The 23,336-nt window shown below is 36.3% G+C and overlaps 1 protein-coding gene across 32 annotated transcripts in view; it reads right to left on the bottom strand.

Annotated features, from left to right (window-relative positions):
* Positions 1-23,336, bottom strand: part of ANK2 (ankyrin 2) — a 688,006-nt gene that overhangs the window by 245,652 nt on the left and 419,018 nt on the right. For 9 of the 32 annotated variants that reach the window (XM_082389577.1, XM_082389592.1, XM_082389593.1 and 6 more), the window contains exon 1: positions 3,408-7,145. The exons of 9 other annotated variants lie outside the window; for them this stretch is intronic. In XM_082389577.1, coding sequence (XP_082245703.1) covers positions 3,408-3,542 — 135 coding nt within the window. In that variant the 5' untranslated portion in view covers positions 3,543-7,145. Of the gene's footprint in view, positions 1-3,407; positions 7,146-23,336 lie in introns of those variants that run through there. 14 more of the 32 variants (XM_082389569.1, XM_082389576.1, XM_082389581.1 and 11 more) reach the window with 7 other exon arrangements.

The following is a 23,336-nucleotide window of genomic DNA, read 5'->3' as shown; positions in this document are numbered from 1 at the left end:
TTAGCAATCGAAAATTTAATAATAGAAAAATTTAGTAATTGTTGGACAACAGCCAGGTCGATTTGTTGCCCTGCTGCCTAAGGCTGCATTTGCCCTGCAACCAACAGAGCTGAGGAGCAGCGACAGAGACCATGTGCCCACAAAGTCTATAATATCCACTCTCGGACCCTTTACAGAAAGAGTTTGCTGGACTTGGCTCTGGAATTTAAGTATTAATTTGAATACACATTATAAAATATTATTTGTCCAGTTATAGAACTTTAAAATTTGGGGGCATATTAGCTATTCATCATTTTTGCTATAATCTTTTTTTTTAATATTTATTTATTTATTTATTTATTTTGGTTGTGCCAGGTCTTAGTGGCGGCAGGCGGGCTCCTTAGTTGCGGCTCCAGGATTCCTTAGTTTTGGCTCCCCGGCTCCTAAGTTGCGGAACACGGGCTCTTTAGTTGCGGCATGCGAACTCTTAGTTGCGGCATGCATGTGGGATCTAGTTCCCTGACCAGGGATCGAACCCGGGCCCCCTGCATTGGGAGTGCAGAGTGTTATCCACTGTGCCACCAGGGAAGTCCCGCTATAATCTTTTAAATTTACTTTAAAACTTAGGAAATTATTATATTGCCACAATAATCTTTAGGTTCATTTTCTACTTTTTTGTGGTATAATTTCTGGGTTTAATTATGTAACATATCTGGAAATAATTATGGTCTCATTTTTTTTATCTTATAAAAAATGTATAAGCCTATTAAGTGGAATTTCAAATATGCACATACTATAATATTGTTCTAGAAGAAATTATTTTTGTTCGCTTACTTTCAACAATTCCTGGTAACTGATTTATTCCTCATTGCTATATTTATATATACAAACAAATGTCAGACTATTCAAAATTCTAAATAAAACTTATAGAAAAGAATGAAGTATTAATTTACAGAAAGCCCAGCAGTTTTAGAACTTTAAATTTATATTTTTTCCCATGAGTTTAGTTCCGATTATGAATAAACCTGGAAATTTATTTAGTTGAAATTTTTGTCTCTCAAACACAATAAACTCTATGAAATATTTCTAAGTTAATTTCCAGAAGAAAAAAAAGTGCTAAGGACCTCTGTTTCTGTTTTTTCCCCCAAAAAAAGATTATTATAAAAATAAAAGTTAGTAAGTTCTGAACCTCTTAACTTAATCATTAATAATGACAAGCATGAATGATGAAAAGGGACTAATTATGAAATGTATCTAGATGATGTAAGGAGTGAGTGGCTTCAGTCTTACAGTACCCATTTAAAAGTAAAGAAAGACGATAGAGTTCTTAAATTTGGGAAACTTAAAGCTAGATAGAACCACATATTTTGCTTGTCATCTTTGGTATTAGCTTTTTTTTTTTGCCCATGTCTAAAGTGGTGAAATCCTGAGTAAAATATCACTTCAGAAAGTAGACAACAGGTGCATTTCCACTTCTACCATACCTTTCCATGTCACAACAATCATTATATGCTTCTGTCCATAAAATCTTTGACAGAAGAGATTATTCAATAATCAGCAGGTTATATTATTTAATTCAGAGAAATCAGATTGTAGTAATTTTTTAAATATCAACTCAAATTTTTTTCAGGGCTAATATCTATATTAAAATGGATAGGAGGATTTTAACAGGGGAATGATATCGCTATTGATTATTTCTTCTTAAAAAGTTTTTAATCATTTTCTGAACTCGAAAGTTTTGAATGAATTTCTTATTTCAGCCCTTGGATCTCAAAATCATGCTAAATCTTGCTCTTCTTTACCTAAAAGAACCTATCAGTGCATCAAAATATCATCACTTCTGTTCTCTACGTTTTAAAAATAGGCTTTTATATTTAATTTTTAAAGTACCTCTAATTTATTTTCATGCTTTACATTTTTCTTAATGGTTTTTAAGAGGTGAAAACAGGGAACACACTTGTGTAACTTAAAAATATTGAGGGAGTTATTAACTAACATTTTAAAGAATGGTCTCAATGTTAAATTAATGAAAAAAATTCCTAGAAACTACCTTTTAAGCAAGGTAGTCACTTCTTGGAGAATATATTCATATATTGCAACTAAGCAAGCTTGTAGAGCTACTAAACAGTTACCCAAAAGTTCACCTTTTTTCGCCCCTTCAGTCCAGAAATTGCACTCGAAGTGGCCGCTCAGAAATCCCGAATGATGCTCCTGTTGGATGTGGATAATTTAAACCATAAACCATAACCCAGAATGAGAACTGCAACAGCCCCTGGTCACAAACCTGGGCGGTGCGGTTGTTAAGGCAGGTGTGCCCCCCTCCCCACCCTTTTGCTTAATCTCTTGCCTGGGGTGGCCTCTTTCCAATTCGGGAAGCACCGTCCTCATTTGCACTACAGTGCTGACAGACTTTCTTTTCACTGCAGCTATCTGCAAACACTGGCTCTGCACGTTGTTTTTACTGATAAGTTCTTAGTTTCTCTTTCAGTTTCACTGTGGTCTGACAGAATTTCAATGCTACGAAATTATGAAATTCATCCAGGTCAGAGTAAAAGCCAAAGACAGTAGGGAGTCACCTCAAAGTCCTCACTCCTGGAAATATCGGGCACACACTTCAAAGTACAGAGTATGTTTCTTTGATTCAGAATCTTCCTTATCTTAGTTTCATGGCTACGCTCTGAAATACATGACTTGCAATAAGGTCAAATTCCTGCAACTGACAGATGAAAGGTAAACTTTATCCTCCAGCAAATAGGAAAATCAAAATATTTCAGAAAGATTTTTGGCCCTCCCCCCCCCCAAAAAAATCACAATAAGCCTTTGTAATTATTTTAAGAAACATACCATGACTATGAATTATTAAAGTCTGAAAGTCAACTTAGATATTTGATGGCTCGACTTTTAGGCCTCTGCACAAAATATTATCATCATAATCAGAACAGTATTTAAAGGCCTTTTCACTGAAGTTAGTTAAATATTAGAAGAAAAACACCTTTATAGGTTGAAACTGAGAAGTTAGTATGTGCTTTTTAATCCTAATGAAAAATGAACTATGAATATATGAACAGGCAAAATAATTTAACAGCCTGAATGTAAGTGAATCTCTGCAATATTGCTGCAAGTCACTCCATAATAAAATATATGTTCAACTTTGGACAAAACTTTAAATTAAAGAGACGGCATCCTTGCTTATTCCCAACTGTCAGTTCACAGCTAAAGCCAGCTCAGAAGGAACAAACATGAACATTGCAGAACACGAAGAGGAAACAGCAGCAGGCCACTGAATCAGAGGCAGTCAGCTGGTTTGATCACATTGGTTTTATTCTGTCAACTTCCTTCCAGGAAGTTTGGAGTTTTAACCAATGAGGTCCAGTGTTGATTCTCGGGCCACCATCCTCCTCTCCTCCAGCCTGTGACTTAGAACTTACCCGCACCCCAAGTTCTTCGGTGTCCTCACTGTTACAGCCATAGTAGTCTGGGGTTTTGTCCAACTCCTGCAAGTGTCCCTGTGCTCTTACACTCTTATCCGCATGACAAGACGGGCAGAGAGCTGCATTACCCATCTCAGTTCTACGGTTCCTGCTGTCAGTGGGGCCGTCCTTGCCCTCTGTGCTCTGTCCAGGGCTCCCAGGGGGATACTAACGTGGACGATTCATCAGACGATCCTTGGCTCCTCTGCTCAGTTCCCCTACACGCCCCTCACCAGTTCTCCCCATCTGCTGGCCGGCTTGCTGGTGTCAGAGAGAACTCAAAACCCGAGCAACTGCAGGCTGCCTTCAGTGACCATTTCCAATTCAGGCTCTGCCAGTCTATTTTTACACCTACCAGGCCAGCTATGCATGTCAATGGAGTGAGGGGGGGCGAGGCCAAGGAGGAGCAGGGGAGGGGGCAGTGTTGTTTTGTTTTTCACCATGCAAGCAGCCTCCTTTACACATGGACTGAAGTTCCTGCTGTGTAAAATGTCTCTACATAGGAGAATTTTTGCATTACTCAATGAATGTCTTTGATTTTCCCCCTCTCGGTCTTCCTATTCACACCGAACACTAAAGTTGCTAACGACCTCGCTTCACCAGCAGAACAGGTAAACATTACTTTTGTAATTGCTTAAACCAAGAAGGATTCACTTGGCTAACAGATTTTTTTTTTCATAATCATTTACAGAAAACAATTAGCCATCCTTGCAGCATTTACAATTCACTGGAAACACATCAATCAAAATGGCTCATTTTACACCAGTATGGATGTTTTAAATTTAATAAGTTATCCACAGTTTTTCATTATTCATGAGTGTTCCAGTAAGAACAAACATTTTGCTTCATTTATAATTCTTTTTAATTTTTACTATTTTGAAAATGTTTCCCTCAGCTTTATAATAGATAATCAAGAATGGCTTTCAAGGGGAGGGGGGGAAAAAAAAGAATGGCTTTCAATATGATACATACTATCTTTGAAACCATATTACAGATTTTGGAAGAAATTGTTTCCCACTGAGATGAGCATAGCAAACACACCATAGATTTTTTTTTAACATCTTCATTGGAGTATAATTGCTTTACATTGTTGTGTTAGTTGCTGCTGTATAACAAAGTGAATCAGCTATACGTATACATATATCCCCATATGTCCTCCCTCTTGGGTCTCCCTCCCACCCTCTCTATCCCACCCCTCTAGGTGGTCACAAAGCACCAAGCTGATCTCCCTGTGCTATGCAGCTGCTTCCCACTAGCTATCTATTTTACATTTGGTAGTGTATATATGTCAATGCCACTCTCTCACTTCGTCCCAGCTTACCCTTCCCTCTCCCCACACCACAGATTTTTGAAGCCAATTATGATATTTTTAAAAATCAAGACTTTGTTATAGACTATTATGGGTTGAACTTCATTCCCCCATTGAATTTCCTCTACAACATTATATATCTAATTATTTTAATAGTCCTGTCCTTCCTCATTTGTTATTTGTTTTGTGTGTGCATATTTTCTCTTCCAAATAGGTTTTAAACTCTTCACTGGTAGGGTCCAGACTTGATTATTGTATCATCCATCCATATGCTACATATTAAATATTAAATGTTTAAGAAATGTACTGAAATGAAAGTGATCATTTGGGGAAAACAGGAAGTAGAAGATATCAATACTTAGGAATTAACCACGTTACATTTGATATAACTCACTTTTCAATTTGTCATTTTTTGAAAAAAGTAAAAATGCTTTGTCATTTTTTCGTTAAAAACAGCATTCCTGAAATACTCTATCACTCTATATTGCTGTCCAAAGCCCTATGAACTCAAATCTGCGATTGGCACTTTTGGATTGTTGATTTCCACAAGAGCCCCACAATGCTTTTTCTACCAATCCTGTTTTGAATAAGTCTTTATCCCAGAGCTCACGAGCCTAGGGTATGTTACTAAATATTGGAGCCCTACACTTCAGTATCTGAGAGGCATTATCGGCATTCAGTGAAATTATTTTTACCTTTCAGCTATAGGTGAAGATATTGTTTAAACCTTTCTAAAAAAATTAATTGACTGAACCACAATATTAGGACAACAATGGAGGAGTGGAGATGATTTCTCCATTCATGTTAAAGAGGAGCATAATCTAAACATTTAAGATATTAAAGATTTGGGTGAAAGTATTAAAAAAGATGGAGCTTCAATATCAGTAACAAGATTAGACTGGTAGCTGAGATGTATCAAGCAAAGCCTTCCAAGTTGCCTGAATTATTCTTATATAGACTAAACTAATGATTTTGTATAATGTGGTAATTTTTCATCGAACGTTCCATATACTTTGAACCATGTACTGTAGGAATCAAGTAAGCTATGATGTTTAATGATGTGGTTACAAACTCTACCAAAAGGATATGTTTTAATTTTTCCTATCTTCTCTAGAAGAAGGTTCATAAAGCCTTATAATGCCTTACAAAGTCTCAAGACAGCTGCTTCTTCTTGAATATATATGAACTATTTTATTCAAAATAGAAATCAATATTTCACCAACCGTTTACATTTATGCACATTTAGAATTAGTAAGTGGACTATTTTTAAAGCAAGAAATTTAATATTTAACAGCCTTTTGATATAAAATCATGCAACTTAAAAATTGGAAGCAAATCCTGAAAATTCTCTCTAGCCTCCTCCCCTCACTGAGCTGTATCTATACATATAAAAGAAATATTTAACCACTCTGGATTGGGAAAGATGTTCCTAGGTGCTTCATAAATACTTTTACAGTGCTTTAACAGCATGAATTGTTTCCTGGCATGTTTCTGTCGCGTTAATACATTACCCATTCTACCACTGTGTCTTTTGCTTCTCTTTCAGCCAAGCATACATCTCCCTTCCTCTACCAGTACAAGTTCACTTTTTCAAAACTCATTTTAAAATTCACCTTCGCCTGGAAGTCTTAATGACACCTATGTTAGTCTTTTAATTTGTTCTATCTTTTTGAATAAAGTTGAGACTACTATCAGCTCTTGTCTTTTTACATCAAATGCCCCATCTCTCTCACTGACCTTCTCACAGAAGTAAAACACACACAGGAGTATTAAATGTTTGTTAAGTAAATGAATAAAAGGGAGCCCCAAATAGGAGCACAATTCATAATATCAATATTTAACTGGACTACACTGACCTAAACGTCTCCTTTTACACATTAACAGTTACAGATTTGAAAATTATAAACATTTTAAGCATAACAAATCTTTAATTTTATTTCCAGATTTGCAATAAACACCTTTTTTAGTGTTTGGAAAAATAATAACATTGGTTGGGGTGTATTTTCCTAGAAAATAATTTGTAGTGCTTTGTTACAAGAGAAAAAAAAGTCTAAAAGTACACTGAATTATAAACCAACAAAGAAACATGTTGACAACTCTTAGAAGATACTTTTTCTAAGTGACTAGCAATCAGTCTTCTACCCTTCTCTCCCTTCATCCCAGGGAAGTCTTCTCATTCTTTCCCTAGTAGAGAAACTTCATGCTTGTTGAAGATGATATCCATGCTCCTATCGTTTGGGCTGCCCAAACTACACCCCATAGTGGTACCAAAATCTCACTGCTAAAGGTGAATGCCTGAAGAATGGGCAAAGGAAAGACAGGTACGCACCGCTTGTGCTCCTGTGATTGCTGAAATTTTCTATTTTCTGGCTGAACAGATTTAAATTATCGACGATAATTGATATGATATGATATGATATGATAGCTATGAAAACATAACTTGCAATGAACAGCTTTCACATTTGTGATCACTCCAAACTTTCCCAATGGTCTGATGCTTTCAGCCTGATCAAAACCAAGGAGGAGAAGGGTCCACAGAAGAGGATATTACTTCAGAAGTTAAAACATTTCCAGTTTTACTCCTAGTGTTTAACTAAGAGTGGCGCCTGAGAGGTTTGTCACAAAGGCTTGGGTGATGTGACAGCCTATATACCTAACATTGTGTCACATAGAAGGCAAGATTAGCAAATACTGTGCAGCACCCATGTCTTAATAATGTGCCTGCAGACTACGGGGATCTCTGTGGACATAACAAGGGACATGTTTTCTGCCAGGGCAGAACAATGTCACCACTGTTTCTTAAAAATGCTTCAAAGTCATTAGGGCAAATTACTCAGAAAGCAAATATTTGCATGTTTGGCCACACTTGGAGCAGGATACTTGAACTTAGTACACGATATAGAAAGTGAAATTCAAGACCCCCGTGCTGTGGCATATTTGCAATATCTTCTTAAATTCCCAAGCACTTTTACTGGTATTATTTCATCTGTATTGCTGTGTTTCAAATCCATCAAAAGAGAGAAGTGATTAAGGACTGAGATCAAAGGCCAGCTTCTCAGCTGTAATCTGAAAGTAGCTGCTAAGGTCCCTATGACAGCAAATCTGAAAACCATCCACTGCAGTTTTAAATTTCACCTCTTAAGTAAGAAGCAATGATTACAGAATCATCAGAAAACTAACACCTTGGAAAAGAAATAACTGTCACAGTTCTATAATTTAACCTAAAGAGTTAGATCACAGCTCCCGCAGAGGTGTGAAAAGATCTCTTAGCTAGGAGTAACTAATCCCAAATTTTGGTTCCACCACTAATTTACCTGTGTGGATGTGTGTAATCTTTATCAAATCTGGGCTTTCATTTTCTCTTTTTTAAAATAAGGGGGTTAGACTGAATGATTGCTAGATCCCTTCCAGCTCTGAAGTTCTTTACTTCTATGAAACAGAACTTGTTAACACTTGAACATAACATCTAACACGAGGTGGTGGGTGTCTGAAGCTGACCATCTATTTAGTTCGTTAGCATGAAAAACAAACAAACAAAAAGGATAAGAAGTACTCAGTGTCTTGCATCATGGGTTCCTGTGCTAGGAGCTGACTATGATCTCTAGCATTTCCCTGGGAGACTCACAAGGAAAGATGAAAGGACCACAGTGTGAAATCCGACCAACTCTTTGTTGGGACCCGGAGCTCTTTTCCAGGATGTAGACTCTTTTGCTCTTGCCCCACCCTTCCTGAATATTAGCCCCACTGAAAAACTTCAAACATTTTGGAAACCACACCCTGCCAGCTTTCTACATCTCACAATTTGTAATAGAACTTTCACTCTGAATGGTCTCACTCACCAAAACGGACATGGTAGGACAGCTTTATAGGACTTCATAGAACAAGTTTTTGCAAATCAACTGCAAACACTAGTAGGGGTTTTATTCTCCTTCAAATATTTTGATTCGCTTGTTCTTAAAGGGCAAGTGCTATCATATTAAAAATACTGAAAAAAATATTTTACCAAAAGTCTTTAAAGTGGCAAATCAGAAAGAAAAGTTCACTCAGAGTGACGGAAATTAATTTTTTCCTCTCTTCCAAGTTGTAAGGGTTGTTTAAGAGTATCCATCACACAGATGAAAAAAATCAAGGTAGAGTCTCCCTTAATCTAAACTATCATGTACAAAATGCACTGTCCTAACATGGTATTCAGTTAACACTTTGTATTTTGCAGATCATTGTTAACATGTAAGATTTACGTTACCTTTGCTGAATTTAGAAATCTGCTTAGATTACAAAACATCTCTCCCTTTCCTCTTTTTTTCCTCATGGTAGTCATAATTCAAGCCTACCGTATCCATTCTGTACTTCCTGCTTAGTAGCAGAGTCCTGGGTATTCTGCCTAACCAAAACCTTACATTTCCTAGTCTGCACTTCAGATAAAGGTGCACATTAGGATTTAAGAAGAAGTGGGAAGAGAGTCCCGGGAAAGCTCTTTAATGGTGTGGTCCCTTTTGTCCTTCCCCCTTTCTCCTTCCCATTGCCTGGGATGTGGATATGATAGCTGGCACTCTAGCAGCCATTGGGACCATGAGGTGACCTTGAAGATGGAAAACTATGCTAAAGACTGTGGAACAACAAGATAAAAGAAGTCTGGATCTATAAGAAGTTGAGGTTATATATTATAATCTCTAGGGTAGCCACTAAAATAAAAGAATATATAATTAAGAAATTCAAAGAAGAGGGAAAAAATGGAACAATAAAAAAATAGTTGATTAATCCAAAATAAGGCAAAGAAGAATAGGAAAAAGAATCTAACAGGTGGGACCAATGGCATACAAATAGTAAAAAGGTGGCAATAAACTCAAATAAATCACAAGCCTAAATGGCTGCTGGAATCCAAGCTATCATACATACACACTGACCCAAAATGGGAAAATCTGAGCCTCAATAAGGATAATAAAAGCACTGGGTTGAAACTCAAAAAAACAAAAAAGACTGTTTTGGTCAAATGTATTTATCTGATTAAACTAATATTTCGTTACTCTTATTGTGTGCAAAATTCTCCATGCCCAACCACATGAAACCAAGGACAAGTTCTTCTAACTTTGGGAATCACTGACCTGTGGAAATAAAACTGGAACATTTTGTGCAACAACAGAGGCAGCATGTTATTTTCTCCCATGTCTGAGTACATTCAATATCATTTCTTTGGCTAAAAGTTAAATATGTAATGATTTTCACCAGTTGGATCTGTTATATAATTGATCAATCAGGAAAACTGTTGCATAATTTATAGATCTACACTAGATTCCCTATATTAACATGTGGCATAACTTTTCTAATTGAGGTCAGTACAAAGGAGTTTTACTGTTTATGCTGTACACAAATGAATCAAAATGAATATTGCCAAGCTATTTATGTGCCCACAAACATTAATTAACCAATTTAATTTTACATTCCTGCCAGCGATTATTTTCATTCCAGACTGCTGCCTCTTGACTTCTAGTACATAAAGGAGGACATTCTTTAATAAACAGTGCTAACAACTTGAGAAGTTTTCTAAAGGCTACTCCACACAATGCCCACTACAAAGTGGGCACTCAATAAATGTCGTGGACTGACATTAAAGAGACTATGAGGCAAGAAGTGTCGGGTATGCAAAGCTAGCCATTTGACCAATTCTATGCCCTGTCATATTAAACTGGATTTTGAAACACAACATGAATAAAACAATTTAGCCATTGTGCACTCCTGCTTTCTCCAAAGAAAAATATGTGTGTACATAATACTCAGAAAAAGGTTAATTACTAAAGCAGGGGTTCCCAGCAAGCTTTGTTTATAGAGAGGGTCAAGCGACGAAAATAAAAAAAGAGGAAGAGGGCTCTATTACAATCTGGCTTTAATTGTTACCGTTTGAAACGCAAGTCAGTGTTTTAGTTCACTAACATTTCTTGTAAGTTTCTATCTGTAAACTAGGAAGACCGCTGATAGAAGTAATCTGAAAAGTACTCTGTTAAGGTGATTTTAAAATCAATGAATGGTGCATAGCACAACTGTGGATTAGTTAATGGGGAAAGTCTAGTGCTCAAAGGAACAACGTTCTCAGAGGCTGGGGAGAAAGCTGACCAGCTCTGCTCTGTATGTTGTGTGCCACAGTTGTCTAGACCCATCTATCAGAGAGGTCTCTGACACGCCACAGTGGTTAGACACAGGGCTTGAGCCTTAGGACAAGATAAACAGAAGAGCTGTACTAATGAGAATTTATAATCAACCTCTCCAAATAATGTTCTCCTATTAACCATATAGGGAACCCCACTACTAAGCTTAAATGAATTATCCATGACTGAGACTGGCAAATAAAAATTTACTAATCCTTTCTATACTTCTCAATTCTCACTTCACTCAGTATCTGGACAGTGTTTTCCTTTGATGGTTCACAGGCATTAAGCTACATGTATTTATATTCTCAGTTTGTACATTCACCTTAGAGGTTATAGAGAAATAGCAACTTTTCATCAACTTTGGGGGTTATGACATACAATATGACGGTTTAAATGTTTTGATACATTTGTCATTACTGCAAGAATTTCTTCAGTTGTAAAACAGAGCCCAGTTCAATGTAATCATATACTTACTGAAATTTTTAGTCTATTGGTCTCAAAGTATTTTAAAATAATATTTTCTAAACAAAATTAACGCACATGTATACACACACACACACACCATTTGACATACACTGCCAGCCACTGATCAATCAAGAACAAATTCAAGTTCAAGCTAAGTATCTAATACTGGTTCAACCTGAAGTAGATATGAGTGTTCATCAAAATTACCAATTAAACTGATTTATTATGAGGAAGATAACTGATATCCTCGTACTATATTAAAACATTGAATCACGTAGGTTCAACCAGTTGTGTTGCATTTACCTCAGTGCGTGATTGTAAACTACGGTATCACCAGTTTCTTTTAAACTGCATGTTAAGTGTGCATTTAATCAAGAATTAAAAGAACTAAAATTATAAAACGGTAGACCATATTGAATTTATTTCAAAGTCTGTGAAAACTTAGAGCACCAAAAAGAATCTGAATTGCATTGTCCAACTGATAATTAATTTGGGCTCTTTTTCAAGATCTCTCTAGAGCAAGTTTATTCTTTGTATCTTAAAGTATAAATAATTGTTTATAATCTTTCACTTATTATTCATACTGGAATAAATATCCTGATTATTATATATCATTTGTTCTCCCTGAAAAATGGGAGAAATTGTTCAAAAGTTTTTAATTATGCCCTAATTTTTTTGAAGACAGAATAATTTTATAGGCAATCAAAAATTGTGGTAATATAAAAATAAAAATATCATAAAATTCATATTGTTAATTCAATTCTTCTAAAATTGTGTCAGTGTGGTCTTATGTCCTCCGAGGTACAATGCTATTGGCCACATGTTGTTAAGGAATGAATACTGGACAGAGCACTGCCAGCTGCCATTTTGAAATTTGTTCTCATCTGTATAATAATGAGCTACAGTAAATAGACTCTTATGCTAATAGTTGTATGTGTTTAATCTTTAGAGTTATAAGTCTATAAATCATGCTATGAGGTCAGCAGATGATTTATCTTCTCTGCAGAAGATAAGGAAGAAGGGAAGGAGGAATGGAAGGAAAGAAGGAACATAAATATAATAAGAATACAGATCTGTTTCTAAACCTTAAGAGTTTTTTTTTTAAGAGGAGTTATTTTAAAAATCTTTTTAATAGAAATGTTTTTCCTTTTTACTAGACCTTTAAAGCTAGTATTTAAACATGCTCAGGGCTTTCCCAGGTCAGTAAACATCTCTCCTCTGAGCTACTGTTCTCCCCAAACCTGCTCCTGACCCTGTCTTCTTCCACTCACCGACCAACACCCCTATACACACCTTGCTGCTCAAGCTGGAAATGTTCATGGTTGTGACATTCCCTTTTCCATACACCCAATCCTGAAGAGTCTACTTTTGTTCATCCGTTTGCCACTATGTTAGGTCAGGAATTCATCATTTCCTGGCTGATTTACTGTAACCATCTCCTAAATAGTTTCTTACTTCTAGCCTTGCTCTCTTCCAATCCATTCTCCACACCATAGTCAGAGTGATCTTTCCAAAGCTTAAACCTATTCAGGGCACTTCTTATAATCTTCACCATAAAAGAGAGAATCTTTAATGTGGCCTACAGAGTCCTGTAGTATCTGATCCCCTCCTCCTCTCATCTTAGCCTTTTCTCTGGTGATTTCTTCTGGACTTTTATAAACAACTAATATTCCATCTGGATCACCTCCCTCCCTCCCTCCATATTTACAAGACTTCTCTTGGAAGCCCTGCCTGGCCAGCAGGATTAAGAGCCTATTGTGAACATAGAGCCATCACAGTCATTGCTACACTGAACTGTAATCATCTTTTTCTACGCCTCTCTCCTTCACTAGAATATGAGCTCATTATATTTTATTTTTCTGTTTTGTCTTTAGTGCTTCTGATAATGCCTCTAATATAGCAGACACTCATAAATGATTACTAAATATATAAAAAATAAAAATCTTCCTTAACACATTTAAAATAAGATTGGTTTTTACAAACATTTATTTCATCATCCCATAAATATCTGTTCAGCACTATATGCCAGGCCGAAACATATCATTTAAATAAAAAGAGGTAAATGTGTAATATTTCTGATGTACACACAGAAATGCTTCAACAAATCTCTGAGAATGGCAATCCACAGCAATCTATTCAATCACCAGTAAATGTTCCTTGGTTTTGTTCACATTACTATTCTGTCAGCTCTCATATGATTATTTTTTCAGATGTTTGATTTTGTCGTGAAATGGTCTAGGCACTGAACCTATTGGTAATCATCTGAATATGAGGAGGATTGAAAAGCACAAAAATACAAATGACCACAAAAGTAGCCACAAACCAGAAGATGGTTTAATGTAAGAGTAAGACAATTGATCACACCATGGATATTTCATCCATGCCTAAAACCAATGAAGAGTAATCACTGCTAATGCCAGAAAAATGCAATGAATACTCTTACAATGAATGTCTACACACACACACATACACACACACACACACACACACACACACTACTCTGTGGCTTGGCCACCATGGGCCTCTAATGTGTTACGTGTGGTGGAAACCCATTTTCATTCCATTCTTTCCACCTGGAGAACTGCTCTGTGATCTTTCATTATTGGCTCTTTTTTTATTGATGATGATAGATCATCAATAGATCCCTGCCCTTACTGTCACATATAATCCTCTTCACAGCCATCACCTCTGTACAGCCAGGACCTCTGACATTGCCTCCAATCTAGGACACCCACTTCCTGCTCCTCTTTCCACTGTTTTTCTATATTTCTTCACACATAACCTTACTTCTAATATGTCTTACCTTCAGTGCAAACACTAAGCTCTTGTAGACAACAACAAACAATACTATCACAAATTCATAAATACAAAAACACCTCACGGTGATCAGCCTACCGTAGGAATCATAGAAAAGATGTACATTTTCTACTTTTGTTCATGAAAAACAACCAGTTCAAGTGTTCAGGTGGAACTCTCCAATCTTTGCCACTATTAGACATCAGTCATCCAGATATATGGTAACTGCAGTAAATGTGCATCTTGAAGAAAGGAACACCATAAAAATTCAACTCTTGCCTTCTTTTTTTACGTCACGTCTAATGTTTGAAATTAGAATTCACAATTTCTAATTCCCTATGGCAATAACATTTATTTCTGACTTCATATTTTGATAACTCATAAGACTAATCAATTTTTAATAAACACATAGGTAATGTTCTATTTGGCTGACTAAGAAGCATGTTATGATAACTTAATTTTTTTTTAACATCTTTATTGGAGTATAATTACTTTACAATGGTGTGTTAGTTTCTGCTTTATAACAAAGTGAATCAGTTATACATATACATATATCCCCATATCTCTTCCCTCTAGCATCTCCCTCCCTCCCACCCTCCCTATCCCACCCCTCTAGGTGGTCACAAAGCACTGAGCTGATCTCCCTGTGCTATGCGGCTGCTTCCCACTAGCTAGCTATTTTACATTTGGTAGTGTATATATGTCCATGCCATTCTCTCACTTCGTCCCAGCTTACCCTTCCCCCTCCCTGTATCCTCAAGTCCATTCTCTAGTAGGTCTGAGTCTTTATTCCCGTCTTGCCCCTAGGTTCTTCATGACCATTTTTTTGTTTGTTTTTTAGATTCCATATATATGTGTTAGCATACGGTATTTGTTTTTCTCTTTCTGACTTACTTCACTCTGTATGACAGACTCTAGGTCCATCCACCTCACTACAAATAACTCAATTTCGTTTCTTTTTATGGCTGAGTATTATTCCATTGTATATATGTGCCACATCTTCTTTATCCATTCATCTGTTGATGGACACTTAGGTTGCTTCCATGTCCTGGCTATTGTAAATAGGGCTGCAATGAACATTTTGGTACATGACTCTTTTTGAATTATGGTTTTCTCAGGGTATATGCCCAGTAGTGGGATTGCTGGGTCGTATGGTAGTTCTATTTTTAGTTTTTAAGGAACCTCTATACTGTTCTCCATAGTGGCTGTATCAATATACATTCCCACAAACAGTGCAAGAGGGTTCCCTTTTCTCCACACCCTCTACAGCATTTATTGTTTGTAGATTTTTTGATGATGGCCATTCTGACTGGTGTGAGATGATACCTCATTGTAGTTTTGATTTGCATTTCTCTAATGATTAATGATGATAACTTAATTTTTATCCTAAATTCTTCCTAAAAAAGAATCACCAATAAGCGTGAATGTGGCTTCCATTAACCAACCACTGACATTTTAAAATGGCAATTTTGCTAAAATGTTCTTTCTATTTTAATAACATTTGATTTTAGCCACCTTGGGGATCAAATGTTAAAACCACATCTTATAACTTTCCTTCTCTTTGCTCTGGAACCCAGAATAGTTCAGTTTATTATTAGCACACACTAAAATAAGGGAAGATCGACCTCTCTATATTATAAAGATAATATACAGATCCTGGACCTCACTGTTAAGCAAAGCAGAAATGGCATTCAAAGACCTTTACGTGCTGCTCACCTTTTTGTGTTTGGAGTCAACAATACCCCAGTGGTCTTCCTTTTCCAGTTTGTTTTGTATTTATGTCCTTGGGTTCTCTCTGTGGTCCAGTGAAACAACTAATTTTCAAGAAATTTTAGAACTACCTGCATCTGCAATTTGATAAACTGACTTCAAATTAACCGACCATTTGATATTTTGGATCTATGAGACCTACATCATCTGTCCTCCACTCTTACAACAGATTCCTGTTGAAGACATCTAGGACTTAGACATCTGCTTTGAAGCTATTGTGATTGTTGGAGATGCGAGTCATACTTGAGCACTTGATCATTTCAACCATTATGTCCTTCTTCCTATAATCTTATTATTGAAGACCTTCATGTAGTGTAGACCACATTATGACTCTTAAGAGGCCCCTCTATCCTGTTTGCTTTGTTCCTGGAAGTGTTAGAAATATTTTTGTGTATCTTAGTGACATATATTCTACATCTCAGCTACTTTTCTCTCTGGCATTATAAGTAGGAGAAGTACAGATACAAGTTGTCCAGAGCTTTCTCTTTCTTCCTTCTTAAACCCCACTTTTCCCACTTGACAAAAGGGGTTTATAATCATTTCTACCTCATGGTGTTGCTGAGAGATGAAATAAGTTTCTGCATCTTAAACGCTTAGCATAGTGTCTGGCACATAGCATTGTTCAGGAAACGTTAGCTACGATTATTTTTCCTGAGCTTTACTCTTCCTTGTTTGAATTGTACTTGTATCTATTTATCTGTTCTACAATTTAAAAGTACTACAAAATTAGATATTGTGTCATAGTACATACCAGCATGGTTTAAAGAAAAAGCATGAGCTTTGGAATTGGATATCTGGGATCTATTTGCTGTGAGATTTGGGGGCAAATGAATTAATCTTTCTAAACCTCATTTTCTGCACCTGAAAAATGAGGCTGAAAATATCTACCTCATTGTGATAATCAAATAATATAGTGAATAATTGTTATAAAAAAAAAAACAAGTACAGAACCTATATGGTCTATTTCCCTCTGCATCCCATCTGCTGCCACCATTCATCCTTAATTTCAGAATAAATGGGTCAGACTTCCTCAGGCTACCACCTGGGGGTAGCGCACAATGAAGTCATCTTCAGGAAAAGTTCCTCTTTCTCCCCTGTCTCACCAACCATTTAGAAGCAAGTCCTTGTACCTTCACCTGTATCTAGGGACAACCAATAATGATATCACCCCAAAGTATAACTTCATTTTCCTCTACATGTTGTCACTGAAGAGGAGTAACCCTTCCTTCTAAATTTAGTCTGTGTGACCAAAGCTATAGTGCCTCTCTCTGGTTGGAGAGCTGCCGTGAAGAAGATTGTGGGTGGTACAACTTCCAAGGTACATTCACGATATTTTTCTTTCCCAATATCAAAGCTTTATCCCATAATCAATACCAGTGAGTGGTATCACGCTGGCCAAGAAGAGATGTTTGCTTGACTCCCAAGCTGCTGAAATTCCCCATTTCTATATTCCCCCTGCCCAATAAAAACCGCAATGTTGACTGCTTTCTACATTGTGGATGAGGTAATTATGTGATAACATGCCTGGCATACCTGGCTGGGCCCAGTCTCTGCAACTATTTGGGTCTAATGCCAGATCCCAAATGCACCCATCCATCTCCTGAGCTATGTCTGTCTGAGAAAGCACCATCAGGCCTCAGGCTAGAGTTGCAAGGTATACAAAGTAGTGCTGTGAAATGATTCTACACTTTAAATTTTGATACTTTTTAAGTTACAAAATTTGTTTCCCATTTCACATACTTATGACAAAGATCCTTTCTTTTGTTGATTCTTATTAAAATGATCATTCCCTTAAGTACACTTGAAGTACATACTACAGTAAAACTGCAATGCTGTAACTTCAATATATTGAAAACTCAGGGGGAGAAAAAATAGAGAGAGAGACATTATTAAAACACATATAAAAATGGAAATAAAATTTTGAGAAATACAGATGTATAGACTATAGATACGTAGGTACATACATATACATACACAGCATACCTTAAGAACAGAATTCCAAGGATAGGTTTTCTCAAAGAAGAACCTACTTCAAAGTGAGCTAATTAAAAAAAAAAAAAACCCTCTAATCAAGTTGCATTAGTATTTATGATCTGATAGTTGTGACATCTCAGAATAGTATCCTATTTTTTCTTTTTTATGGTAGAGACACTTTCCTAGTCAACTTTACTACTCTGGTAGGTCAAATTCTTGACCTATCTACTCCAAGGAATTAAATGATCATTGAACTCAAAGAGGAAAGGAGGAAAAAAAGCCTTTGAACCCTTAAGGCTTTTGTCTATACATTTCATTCTTATATCTTGCCCGGATGTGTTTTTATCCCTGAATCTTTCATGGAAAATGCATGTGGTTTCACACAGAGAAAAACTGCTTCTTCAGATATGTAGAATCACAAAGAGTCCCATTTAACTCTACCACACTTTCGTGTGCAGGAATGTTAGAAGGTTTATACTCAGTTACAATACAGTGCTTGTTGCAACAGAAGTGTGCCTTTAGTGTTCTGTTCTGCAGGTTGGTCTCCACTTGAGAGTCTATAAAATATGCTGACATGCCAGCCTTTAAAGTCTAAATGAGCTTCACACTTCCTTGCTTTACTTTTGCATTTCAACGATGTGCATACTTTCCAGCAGCTTTCCAATTGGAGAGACCTATACGTATCAGGAGAGGTAATCCCTCAAAAGTTTTATAAATCACTAGAACTCTGATATGTCTCCCAAGGAATGAAACCTAGATTTCAGTAATGCAACCTATACCTAAATAAGCTATATGCCCAGGTCAGTGGCATGCAGACACCTCACCACAGGAGCCTGGGTGGCATTCATCAAAATAGAGCAGGAAGAGAACAAGGAAATTTACTGAGTTTGGCCATGCTTTAGGGCAGCTAAATGTGCTAAACGTGAGTGTGAACAAGGATCAAGGTTAACAGGAGAAACAGGGCAAACAGGAGTTATGAGAGAGTGTTGCCAGCCTAATGTAGTGGACCTCATGTACCACAGAGGAAAGTTTCAGGTCCTACAAAGACAAGGGAATTTGTATTGAAAACAGTAAAATTAATAGTTTACAAATTTACTAATTTATAGTTTTAAACATTAGTGTGACTTTAAGATGCAAATACAGTGCATTAACATTTAAGTATACAAATACAAGGGAAGATAGAAAATATTTCTCCAGAAAATTTTTTGTTTCATCCTTCATAACATCTTTAATTTCCTTGTTAATATACACAATTGAGAATAGCTGTTCACAAAATGTTAAAACCTCTGGTTCTGTTTCATTCTGTGATAACTGCTTATGCTACAATCTACAAGTTGCCCAAATAAACTTCTTTCTAGGTTTGACTTAGAAGACTAGCCTATGACAAATTTGAGTTTATGACACAAAAAGAGTAATTAGATTGTTTAGAACCGGTAGGGTATCTACTGTGACTTAAGCAATGGTAACATGATACAGGAAGAAAATCAGTAGCCATTATGGGCACAGCAAGTTGGTCATATCCCATGACATCCAGGTATTAGGCTGTTCCATTCAGGACACTGTTTTCATCATATGCATTAAGACTTCAAAGTACATAGGCTTCAAGAAAGAACTTTAGTCTTCCTAGGTAAACACATTTAGTTATCACTCTATCATACAGTCACTTACGCAGAGAGAATGCATGTAACGTTAACAGAAGTACTTGTGTGGGCTCTGATCCAGGGTCAAGTGCTCTCTGCAGGAGGTTGTTTAAAATACACGCTCAACTTACAGTATCATCATACATTTGATTACAGCTAAGAATTTAGTGTCAAGAGTGAAACAATGTTACACACCTAAATATTTTACCAAGCTAGACTGAGGTAGGCAAATGAATTACTATAGGCAAAGGAAAACAAAAGGAAAAATTTTACTGACTTTGGCCATGCGGTAGCAAAGTTAATTAAAAGGAGAGGGACCAGGGAGTGAGTCATTAGTTGTGAGATTATCATCTGATACATGCAGAGCAGCTGCCTGCTCGTGAAAATTATCAGAGAATCAAGTATGGTAAATCAAAGAGAAAGTCAATTCTCATGGTCAAAGTGGACAAAGGACAACTCGGTCATGTATTATCACCGCTGAAACAGGTTCCTGCAGATTCACGGTGTGTCTTAGTTACAAAAAAGAGGCAGAGAAGTAGGACAATTATCTCAGTAATCAAACTATGTAAAATTATAATTTTGCACACCAATGGGAAGATGAAAAGTGTTCAACCAATGTTAGTTGCCAGTGTAATTTTATCACCAGCAAATAAATATACCCCACCCATTACCAGAACAAGGATCTTTTAAATTATCATTTTACTCAAAAAGGATTCAGGAATAAAATGAAAAAAATAAGAAACGCATTGCATCGATGCCAACACCATCTATGTCAAGAGTGCAATATTCAGTATAAGGCAGACATATGATTCATAAAGACCCACTTCAGATAATTGACAAATAGCACTGTCATGAATAAAATATCATTCTGATAATTTGGTTATATTATTTGATATACTGTATATAAGTTCTTTGCATGTGCCTTTTAAAAAATATTAATTTATGTAAAAACCTTCAGAAATACATGTAAAACAAAACCCCAAAACAATTCTGTTTTGCATTTATAATTCCATTATATCTTTAAAATAAATCATTAAAAATATCATAACACAATCTCTTTATCTGAATGTGTTTGGGAGTTCAAAAGTTATTCTAAACTATACAAGATAATTGTGTCTCCTAAGTTTTTCCCTCTTTGAAGACTTAGGCACAATCAGTTAATTATTACCAAATTCTGTAGCTAAAAACAATTCACTGATAGAACTTTTAATAGTTTGAACTATCTAACAAACTAGATTGCTGTTCACCTTTGTATTAATCATAATTTCTATGATTTCTTCCAGATTTGTTTATTGGAATTCTACTGTAAGAAAAATATTCCCCTTCTCCTTATTTATTCATTTATCCAATTATTTATTTCTATTAGTATGGACTCACGGATATTTATTTTATTCTATAAATTAATACCCATTACTTTCGCTATTTATTTTGTTGCTGAAATTTCTCTATAGCAGGTCATTGGGAGCTTCTTCAGGTTGACATGCCCCATCATTTTTTGAGCACTTTCTTACTTGAATCAGCCATTTCCCCAAGGGATTATGGTTCCTTGTATTGGAAAATGAGATTTAGAAACGGTCTGGGCTACATATGCCCGTTGCTACTGAGACATCATTGCTGAGATATATGTATTTACACACACACACAACAGAGCTCTCTATATTTCTCTTTACATCTATATGCATGTATAGATATTAAAAATAATGAGTTTATATCAATACTTACATGAACATTTTTAGTCCTTTTGAGTGGTCAGTATATTTCCTTTTCTCCTTCTCCCATGTTAAAAAGGGGAAAAGTCTGGTGGTATAATATTTAATATTATCATGTGCATAGTGCTTTCAAAAACATTGTTTCATTTTAGTCCTTACAACTACTCTGTGATACATATATATATTGTTAGAGTTAATCATCATTAACATAAATAATGATTTGGTAAATCATTATTATCTGATTTACAGAAAAGAAAACCAAAGCTGAGGATCATATCACCAGAAAGTGGTGAAGCAAAGCAGGATTCTGACTCTGACTCTGAGAGACATCATCTTGCTACCATATATAAAGTATATGTATTTTTATTTTTTCAAACCCTCCATATATAATGTATTTTTATTTTTCCCCCTGAATTGCACTGGAAGTTTTTGTTTCTGTCAAAGATACCATCATTTTTAATATCATTCAAATGTATGACCTTAAGGTCATTTTTTTTTTTTAGAGAGAATTTTTTTTAATAGTAATCTTTTATTTATTTATTTATTTATATTTATTTTTGGCTGTGTTGGGTCTTCGTTTCTGTGCAAGGGCTCTCTCCAGTTGCGGCAAGTGGGGGGCCACTCTTCATCGCGGTGCGCGGGTCTCTCACCACCGCGGCCTCTCCCGTTGCGGAGCACAGGCTCCAGACGCGCAGGCTCAGTAGTTGTGGCTCACAGGCCTAGTTGCTCCGCGGCATGTGGGATCTTCCCAGACCAGGGCTGGAATCCGCGTCCCCTGCATTGGCAGGCAGATTCTCAACCACTGCGCCACCAGGGAAGCCCCTTAAGGTCATTTTTATTCACCTCTTTTGTTCCCTATTCTTAGTTGAGTGCTAATATCCATCCTGTTTCCCTCTCCACCGATTTCCCTGTGCAACTCTTCTAATCCAAGCCCGATTCACATCTCTTGGATGACTTTACAGTCTCCTGGGTGACCTCACTAGCTCCACTTCCTCCCCATAAGCTTACATCATCACAGAAACTTTCATAGTTTCTTATTTTTTGCTTCACTGAGCTCAGTTACCTCTTCCTTGTTTTAAAGGCTCTCCTGTGCAGTCAGCTTTATTTCCAACTATCCACCAACTCCTATCCAGCCCTACTCTCTGGTCATGCCATGCTAGGCTGTTCATCAGCTTCTATGTCTGTCCTCTGAGACAGCCTCTCCACCTAAGCCAACCTTAATTATCCTGCTAATGCCCAACTTGAAGTCCACAACCTCTATAAACATAAAAGGCTATTACACCAATCTAGCACTGTCCTCTAATTTTTTCCCCATTGACATCAACTTTAAATATCTATCTAGAAGAGTTGTTTGACAGAAAATATTTCTTTTACTCAATCAAAAATCTTTACCACTCAACTTAAAAGTTAGCTCATAGTAGTTATTCATTTAATAATTATTTTATCCAAGAACTGCAATATCCTGAATTATGTTACATCTGAACTCATATTGGAAATAGAGAGGATGATTAATGGGAAATGAATTGTGATTTTATTTTAATCTAACACAAGAAAAAAGAGGAATTAACAAGTACAATCTAAAAGCTTCTGGGTGGCTCTAAGTGAAAAATGTAAAACTCTCTAGCATCATTATCTGAGCTTCTTGATTAATCGAGTTTTATAGACGTTTAAAGATCATTGGAGTGACTAAATTGTTTTGTAAGCTCTTATACAACTTACTATAGAATACATAACCCAGAAGGCTCATGTGTGGAGGCTAATTATAGTGATTAAAGAGACATGCATCTCAGTTATCAAGCTGCCTTTGATGACAAAAAAATTTCTCATATTAGCTTACTACAAATTCTTCTTCCATCTTTCCAGTGCTGTTTTCTAGTATAAAAGTCAAAAGTTCTGAAATGTTGCCTCTTGTGTTAAATGGCTGAGCATGAGTGTTTTATGTTATATACAAAATCCTTTATATGATTCAATATAGTGTAGTCATAGGCTTGGCATCTGCTACTGGGTCCTTTGTCATCTGCTTCCTCCCCATTAATGACAACTTGTGCTTTCACAGATGGCTTTTTTCTCCCCCACCTACA

The sequence above is a fragment of the Balaenoptera borealis genome (assembly GCF_965194805.1).
Source record: "Balaenoptera borealis genome assembly, chromosome: 4".
Classification (NCBI taxonomy): Eukaryota; Metazoa; Chordata; class Mammalia; order Artiodactyla; family Balaenopteridae; genus Balaenoptera; species Balaenoptera borealis.
Note: the sequence above shows the minus strand (reverse complement) of the source record. Positions and strands in the feature narration are given on the sequence as shown.